Here is a 10,000-nt window from a genome sequence, read left to right as displayed (position 1 = left end):
AATCCTTAAAATAGTGTTCTTTACTGTAAGGAAAAAACAACTGAATTCACCTCTAAACAACCGCTCATTAAGGGTGATTATCGAAAGGAATTTATTTTGTTTTCGATTCACTGTTTTTTGTTTCGCTGTGAGTCAGTTTGGACGCGTGATCAAACAGTATAAGCGTTTTTTTCCCAAGATTAACAACAATTTCTCTTTATGCAGTTAATGTAAGATCGTGATTATAATAACCATAGTTCAGTACAGACAATGAAAATGCTCAAAATTATTCTCTAAAAACGTACGGAATACTTTCAAAGACACAGTGCATAATGCAAAAGTCTACAGACACGTATTGAATTTTACTGCCATAACTACAAGTACTCACGCCAAAATAATGAAGTACGCAGACACAAGCCTTGTTAATCTAGCCCATGTGAGAGCTAGTGTTGCACAAGTGTTGCTATCTCCTTGCTATACACCCTCGCCTCATTCTTGTAGCAACTCACAACCACACGAAAACTGAAACAACTATTTCACTTGGGAATTTTCGCACACCCCGTGGATTATTTCATTGCCAAATCGTCACGTAACTTAGAACAGTTTTAGCGAGGTCGATATTATCGGATTTCTCGCTTTTGGAACGGCACTGATCAGTCACAAACACAGGTTGAGAAGAAGCGTACATTCAACCTCCTCTGCCAGTCTACTACTGAGATTAAGATGTGAGATTGTAAGCAACCCTCATTCTCGACAGCGAAATTGACAATGGATAATGTTTATTCATTTTTTTATCCATTACGCCCGTATCCCCACTCCTCTTCTCTTTAGATAATACGACACTACATTTCTGCATAGCATATGAACGCTCCGTCAATCGATTTTCATCTCACGTTACGAATAAAGGGAGAAAAAATGTATTTAGAATAAAACAATGAGTAACTCGAGTCTCTCCTCTTACAGATTCTTGCTCCGCCCCTTGCCCGGTCGCGATGCCAGATACCACAAGAAATCACGAAGGCGCGCATTCGTTTTGGAAAGTCGGGACGTCATAAATAATAGCATTCATCATTTACTAGCACTATACGGGTGTTGGAATACGCCGGTCATCTTCAGTGTAATCATGTTGTTGCATTATACAGAACGATGTCAAAAACTAAAACCTCAACGATAACTTCAGTTCCCCGCAGGGCAAAAAGATTAAAAAAAAAAAGAGGCAGAAAAAAGGAACGTTTCGTACACAATAAACTTTATTTTGATATTGTTCCGCTGCACCTCCGTCGAAATAAAACATTGTACACTGGGAAACAAGATCGCAATAACTCACACGCACGCACTCGAAACTTCCTCGGAATAATGCTGTCTCACAAAGTGTTATAAATACGATAATTGTTGAGAATCGGGCAATATATGGTAACCTCGATGACCTGGCTTCGACAAAGGTTCATGACAGATACAACTTCATCACAGCCAAGGGACCGACTCTGTTTGCTTGTTGGGTTTATGATGCCCCGCCAGAAAATGAACCTATATCTCTACGTTTTTCCTAAAACAAAATCAGCTCTGGTAACGAATCGTGACTACATCGCGTGCTCTGTTTGCGAATGAGCTTGGATATGCATGTTTCGCCGTAAAAATGGAAAAGAAAGTTTTGAAGTTTTCTTTTTTTTTTTGATCACGAAAAGGTCGAACGTCCACAGCCAGTAAAACAAGCAATAAAACATGTATCTCAGGCAAGGGGCCCGTGCCAGCACCCATTAAAGCGAGATGCCCAGGTATGTTGCTTGTATATATTGCATATGCGCTATCAATTCGCCGATGCAGGTGCAAATCCGGTGGTCATTCCCCTTGAAGTAATTATGTAAACTTTGCCGAGTTGATTTTCATACAATGTCGATCCACAATTTAAAGATAAAACCACACTGACAAGAGTTAAATAAAGCAATTGCATAATGCAAATTGCACTGGTATATTGCAAGAGTACGGTGCATTGTCAGGGTTCAAAGATATGCACATTTCTGCTTCAATTAAGATGAATATTTGGCGTGTTGCACAGCGGGGTAGACAAGTGTTAATGTTAGCTGCATCATACTTGACTCTCGGGGTAAAACGAGAGTACAAGAAAGTTGCATAAGTAGATGAGTTTTCACGACCCAGATTCGCCTTTTTTGTATACCTTTTCAGCAAGTGTTTCTGAAAGTGGTTTAGCCGGTAGGTATTTTGCATTTCGTTATCTGTTCGTGTTCAGAACATGGCTTTTCGCGGTCCAGAAATTGCTTTATTGCCTGAGTTTTTGGAGTGAAATACATTTAATGTATGCATATGCTGCACATGTTGACTACACACATACATGGACAGCTGTATATACGTATGTGTGTGTGTCCGGTTCGGTTATTTATCCATCTGATGAGGAACTCTTAATGTGTTCGAAACGTTACGATTTATTTCCATTTTTTTATTGTGGTTGTTTCGTATTCGAGTTTGTCTGTATGTGTGTGTGTGTGTGTGTGTGTGTGTGTGTGTGTGTGTGTGTGTGTGTGTGTGTGTGTGTGTGTGTGTGTGATTAAAATATACAAATAAACGAAAAAACAAATAAATGAAAAAGATTCCTCTTTCCTTTTCTTTCCTTTCCCCCATTTCGCAACATCAGCCAAATTTCTCAATTCTCCAATTATTTGTGCGCCCATTGTAAAAGTGGTAATAAAGATATTGCTAATGATGTTGCACGGCATGAGTAGAAAGAATTTGTAAGAATGTAAATCTGCCTTTTCATACAAATTATTATTATTATTTTTTTCTACCGGAGACTAGTCAGGACTTTTTGTTTATTAAGCTGTAAATTTCGCATGACTTTTGGAATATGTGTGTTTGTGTGTGTGTGTGTTTGTCGGTGTGTATTCATACATATGTATAATATGCATGAATTAATAGATAAATAAATAAAACGTATATATACATATATAAATATATATATGTATGTTTTCAAACATTTTTATTTTCATAAAACTTTTGAAATCTCCCTCTCTCTCTCTCTCTCTCTCTCTCTCTCTCTCTCTCTATATATATATATATATATATATATATATATATATATATATATATATACACACACACACACATAAACATCAGATTTAGACAGTCAGGCCACACCGATATACGTCTGACACCCACACCAAACACTCTTTGGTCTCACAACAAACATACGATTTGGAACTCAATACGTAACATCTCTTACTCTCTCTGTTTTTTTTCCCCCGGGTCTGATATGTAAAGTGACAATGCCAGATAAACACTATAAGAGAGGAGCATTATTTATATCATATTGGGTTTTGTTTTGCTATTAAGATATGATTTTTGATGTTTCAAGTTCCTTTGATAGCAGGTTTACAAATTCTCATTCAAAGAATTTAAATTTTATCTTTCTAATTCTAGCCTATATGAATAATTGCAAATTAAGGGAAACTCTACATAGAAGGTGGCACTGTTCCGTTAGAAGGCGTCAGATAACTATTCGCTTAAAAAAAAGGTATGCAGAGAGTGCCATCAATGTCGTCTATATGGGATCCAGATAACCTAAAGTCACGAGTTTAAAATATGAACCTCTTTTTCCTTCACACGTGTATCCCCTGCTACAGTCAGCGAATACAAACCGCGAAAAAAAAATCATTTATACATCATTCTGAATTATAAAGATTATCTAATATGTCTTTCAATAAAACGAAGAGATTTTGCCGTATAGTTACCCCGATCAAGCGCCATAACTCTCCGCTCCATCCACTATATCAGGTTTTCGTTCCAATGTTTTCTTTAGACACATAGAGAGGCTTTTCTTAAGAACAATCTCGCATCGTCTCGCTGGCTGCTTTTCCATTGCCCTTTCTGTGAACGGGCGGCTGTAACGAGCCTCCAGGGGCGTGACGTATCAGGGTGGGGGCTGGTGGTCTGCTTCACGTCATGGTCATTGGCGCCTTTTCGTTCGTTTTCCATGGGTATTTTCGCTTCGAAATCTGAGCGTCTTAATGGTTCTTGCGGATAAGGTCGAGTGCTTGGTGAATGATGCACTATAAGACACTATATTCTAACATATAACGTATCAACTTCATATTCATCTTCATCTCCCTCTTCGTCTTCGTCTTTCATTTTCATCTGTATCTTCGTCATCGTTGTTGTCGTTGTCTTCGTCATCGACATCGTCACCATCATTATTATTATCATTGTCGTCATCATCATCATCATTATTATCATTATCCTTATCATCATCATCATCATTATCATCATTATCATCATCATCATTATCATCGTCATCAACAGCAGCATTACTAGTCACCACCATCATTGTTTAAGTAACAGGATAACAAATTGTTATAGAAATAATGACAGTGATGATGGTAATGATAATAATAGTAATAATAATAATAACAATATTAGTAGTAATAATAATAAGAATAATACTAATAATAATAATCAGAAGAAGAAGAAGAGGAAGAAGATGGATAATGATAATAATAATTAAAATGATACTATTTGTATAATCATTGTTGGTGATTCTCAACGCACCATTTTATCTACGATATACTTTACCCAAAATTATGCACACTCAAATCGCTGCAAATGTGAGTGTGTCCATCCCTGCACACGCGTATCGCCCGCATGCGGATTTGTATAATTTTGGGTAAAATATATATTAGATATGATGATGCGTTGATAATCACCAACAATAATTATCTAAACAACTGCTCCCCTGGAGAAGGATCATTAGTCAGTTACCCTAATAATTAGATCCAGTCAACTATATGATGTCAACATGGCGCCAAGTAGTTCGTCAAACATCGCATCGGTGATGGCACGAATATGATGAATGTTATATATGTATATATATATATATATATATATATATATACATGTGTGTGTGTGGGTGTGGGTGTGTCGGTGTGTGTGGGTGTAGGTGTGTGGGTGTGGGTGTGGACGTGTGTGTGGGTGTGGGCGTGTGTGTGGGTCTGGGCGTGTGTGTGGGTGTGGGCGTGTGTGTGTGGGTGTGTGTGTGTGTGTGGATGTGCACTGATAAAGTAAATCATCATAATCATTATCATATTACCGATAGTTCATCTTGCTGAACAGCTGTGGAATGTTCATAAAGGAAAACGTATTCATAAAGAAGGGATGATGCGGTATGTTTTGCCAATATATAAACACATATAAATGTGTATTTGTGTGTATGTAAGGTGGAAGTATACATGTGTATCTATATTTATGTATAAGTAAATATATATACATATATATATATTCACATATATGTACATACACATATACCCATATATATATATATATATATATATATATATATATATATATATATATATATATATATAAATATATATACATATATAGATTCATATGTATGTACATACACATATACCCATATATATATATATATATATATATATATATATATATATATGCGTGCGTGCGTGTGGGTGTGTGTATGTGTGTGTGTGTGTATGTGTGTGTGTGTGTGTGTGTGTGTGTGTGTGTGTATTTTTTTTTTTTTTTTTTTTTTTTGTATATGATTATATGCGTATGTATGTGCAAAATTGTGCATGTATATTTATACATACGTTTGTACGTATATACGTATTCATGTATTGATAAACTGTTTACTACTTCTCTATGAGTTTTATAAAAATGAAACTATTATTTAAGTATATCGGTATCTGAATCTGCACACCGACAAATAAACCGCAATTTCATGCACTCTTTCAATATAATAATAAGTATATGAATACTCACAGTTTCATTGTCTCAGTCGCTAAGAAATCTTAGCCTATCACCAACACTGCATCAAGAGAGAGCAAATGCCGTTGTCTTTTTTGTTTGTTTGTTTGTCTTTTTACCAATAAATCACCGTCACACGCATTAAATCCTTTTGCAGTGTTAATATCACACCTTAAAAGAGAGGTCCATAACCCATACACGTGCAGTATAGTCTTGCCTATGCTCCACGTGATAAGCAGCTCTGAGCTTTCACATTTGAGCCTTCTCACCTCAGCAGCTACTGGACCAGCTCGAATAATAATTGTGATTCAACTCCTTAACGTGCGTGTCGAGAGGTCCTTTATAGTGTGCGTGGAGCCCTCTGTTGCCAGGTTTTTGTATTAGGTTATTCATTCGCCTCTGCATTCATAATAAGTGGTGGTTAGCCTGAATTATGGTGATGAGTTCGAGTGATGTAGAGGCAGTATATTTGTGACTTATGTTTCTAGATTGTTGTTGTTTATATTTGGTTAATGGAAGAATCATGAGCGTTACGCTATTCCTATATTCCAAACTTTACCACCTACGTCGCTCTCGACACACCAATGGAAAGCAAAGGCGTTATCCCTCGTCAATAAGGCCGAAGCCTCCACTGGATTCCTCTTGAAGTATAACCCTTACGGCACCACGCGGATAGGACTATGATGCGGGTCGACGAGAGAAACCAATATGAAATCAGTTTTTGAAAGAGATATTGAATGTCGTAGGAATGCTGGTCCTTTGTGAGGCGAGGAGGCGACGCCGGCGATGGATGGCCCGCCAACGACTGCACAGAAATTATCACGTCGAGGGAGGGACGCGCGGGCGGTCGGGGGAGGCCGCCCACACCTCGCGCTGATAGACGCCTACTTGCATACGTGCGTATATGTTGACATAAGGAAAAAAACATATACACACACACATAAATACATACATACATAAACACACACAGATTAAATGTATTTATATATTTATATATATATATATTTATATACATATATGTATATATATGTATATACATATATATGAATATATATATATATATATATATATGCACGTGTGTGTGTGTGTGTGTGTGTGTGTGTGTGTGTGTGCATATATGTGTATATATATATACATATATATAAATATGTATATATAAATATATATGAATATATATATATATACATATATCATATAGACCTGAGGATGGAATCCAGGTGGGTTGCGAAACTGTTGTCTCACTTTCAATAAAATTAGTTTTTACATTGTGGGTTTTTCTATCATATATATATATATATACACATATATATATATGCACACACACAATGTCTATTTATCTATCTACCTATTTATCTATCTATCTATCTATCTATGTATGTATATATACATATATGCACGCACACACACAATGTCTATTTATCTACCTATTTATCTATCTATCTATCTATCTTTATGTGTATATATATGTGTGTGTGTGTGTGTGTGTGTGTGTGTTGTGTATGTGTATATACATATATCTCATATTTATTATATGTATATATATTATATATATGCACAAATATGTATATATATACAATATCTATCTACCTATCTATTTATCTATCTATCTATCTATATGTGTGTGTTTTTATGTGTGTGTGTTTATATATATATATATATATATATATATATATATATATATATGCACACACACACACACACACACACACAAAATATGTGTGTGCGTGCATATTTATATATATATAAATATATGTATGTATGTACATACATACATACATACATACATACATACATACATACATACATACATACATACATACACATACATACATACATACACACACATACACACACACACACACATGTGTATATATATATATATATATATATATATATATATGTATCTATGTGTGTGTGTGTGTTTATTTGTTTATTTATTTATTTATCTATTTATACTTACATATGTTTTTAGATAGACAGAGACAGTCACAACAATGAAGGGGAAAACAGGACAAGAACTGGATTACATATTACGTCTTAGCATGAAGCAATTCAGCAGATTACAAGGCTCCGAAATCCTGTCTCCAGTTGACCGTTAATCCCTAAACCTTTTACTGCATTCTGTGTATCATGTGAAGCTTAATCCTGTCGTCAAACTTGATCCTCCTAGGCTATTCCTTTAATTATTCGCTTTAAGACTGTCATTCATTAAAATTCTTAAACATATTCCTCTCTCTCTCGTCATTTTATCACTGAGCGAAATCAGAATCTTTAGAGTTGTATACCGTAATATTATATGCTTCACGTAGTTAGTCTCCTTAGCTAAAAAAGTATAAATAAATATGTTTAATGCATATAGTATATATATGTATAAATAAATAGATAGATGGGTAAAAAGAGAGATAGATGATTGATAGGTGAAAGTATAGATAGATAGACATACAGTTCAAGAGACAGGTAGATTGAAGGATATAGTCTATACAGCACACTTTGTATACACAGCAATACAGATAAAAAGACGGATATATGAGCAGAAAGACGATATTTTAGACCGATATAGTTTTTTATGCGGCGATGTAAGGAGTTACTGAGACAATGGGCATCGGGTGAACTTGAATAATATGCAATAATGAGATTATGCTTGTTCACACTGCACAATGGACTGAGCCTCTGCGTAGCCTGGTTACTACGAACAGCTGCCTCTGCGATTGATCACAAAAGACCGTACAGGGGATATCTTTATCTTGTGACCCTGCATTGCTCTCATAGTGCTAAATGTCATCCTGTCCACTTTCTTCAATGGTATTGTGCCCCATGCTCTATACTTAATCTTGATTATATCTAAGGAGGACAAGTGAGAAAGAGAGAGGGGGAGCGAGAGGTACTAGAGAGAGAGAGAAAAAAAAGAGATTTATGACTGCAGTGCAATCTCTCATTTTCTTTAAAGCAAGAAGCGAGTGCGACATATCTCACTCATATTCCTTTTATTCTTTGTTTTATTGTTTCCCTCTTTTTTGTAACAGGAAGACCACCAAATATTAACCGCCAAATGACATGGAAGAACCTCCATGAGTCACACCACGCCCCCTAATCTTAGCCCCGCCAAACAGCTCATTAAAGCGCCAGGGAATATTCACGCTGGCAAATAACTGTCGGTAATTAGCAGTTAGGAAGATCCAAGGCCAGAGATTGAATACAGTATCGCCAATTTGCGGCAAGATGAACAACCTTCAATCACTAGTATAGCGAGAGGTGTTCCCGCCTCGTACGTAAGGGTTAACGATGTGATAGTTGTTGGTAACAGTGGTGTGTAATCTCTCGATCGTAAGCTAAATCTGGCTACAGTGCTGTGACGTCATCGGGGGGGGGGGGGGTGCTAGATGGGTAACGAATTATGGTAAAATTGTTATAAAACAGATAAACAAATATATGTAATGGGATTGGATCCATATTTTGCAGGGAGCTTATAAATAGACGTAAAATGCATTGAAAAAAAAAGACGGAATATAGAAAAATATCTGATAACGAAGAAATAGTATATTTTCAGTAGAACTTTCATCCGACTCTCTGTTATTTCGAATCCAGTTATATATATATATATATATATATATTTTTTTTTTTTTTAGAAACATACGACAGACGCAACTAATGATGGTAATTACTGTGGTAATTGTCATAATGATGGTAGTGACAGTAACTGCAATAATAATAATTATTATTATTGTAATAACAACGATAATTATAATAATAATAAAGATAATAGATAATAGCAGTAATGATCAAGATAATGACAGAGCTATAATCATTACAATGATAATGATAAAAAAATAACTATGATAATGATAATGAGAGAAATTTTAATTAAACAATAATGATAATGATAATAATTATAATAATAAAATGATGCTAATGATAGATACAGTAATAACGATAATGATCTTAATAATAATACTGATAATTGTGACAATAGTGATAATAAAAATAATGATAATATTTATAATAATGATATTGATAATGATAGTTACAGTAATATCAATGATAATAATAACTACAGTAATAATAATAATGTTAAAAATGATTATAATAACAATAATAATGACAATAAGGATAAATGCTTATAATAATAATAATAATGACAATAATAATAATGGTAATAATAACAAATATGATGATAATAATGGTTAATGGTTAAAACAATTAAATGCGCTAGTCACCAAGGTCATCTAGCACTATGGCAAAATATAGTGGC

The 10,000-nt window shown here is 35.0% G+C and overlaps 1 protein-coding gene across 2 annotated transcripts in view; it reads right to left on the bottom strand.

The window, feature by feature from the left end:
* Positions 1-6,006, bottom strand: part of LOC125043419 (growth arrest-specific protein 1-like) — a 67,374-nt gene extending 61,368 nt beyond the window's left edge. The window contains exon 1 of one of the 2 annotated variants that reach the window (XM_047639515.1): positions 5,767-6,006. In XM_047639515.1, coding sequence (XP_047495471.1) covers positions 5,767-5,774 — 8 coding nt within the window. In that variant the 5' untranslated portion in view covers positions 5,775-6,006. Of the gene's footprint in view, positions 1-367; positions 678-5,766 lie in introns of those variants that run through there. The other variant, XM_047639516.1, reaches the window with a different exon arrangement.
* Between the last annotated feature and the right edge of the window lie 3,994 nt (positions 6,007-10,000).

Source organism: Penaeus chinensis, chromosome 3 (genome assembly GCF_019202785.1).
Source record: "Penaeus chinensis breed Huanghai No. 1 chromosome 3, ASM1920278v2, whole genome shotgun sequence".
NCBI classification, from domain to species: Eukaryota; Metazoa; Arthropoda; class Malacostraca; order Decapoda; family Penaeidae; genus Penaeus; species Penaeus chinensis.
This window is presented reverse-complemented; position numbering and strand designations above follow the sequence as displayed.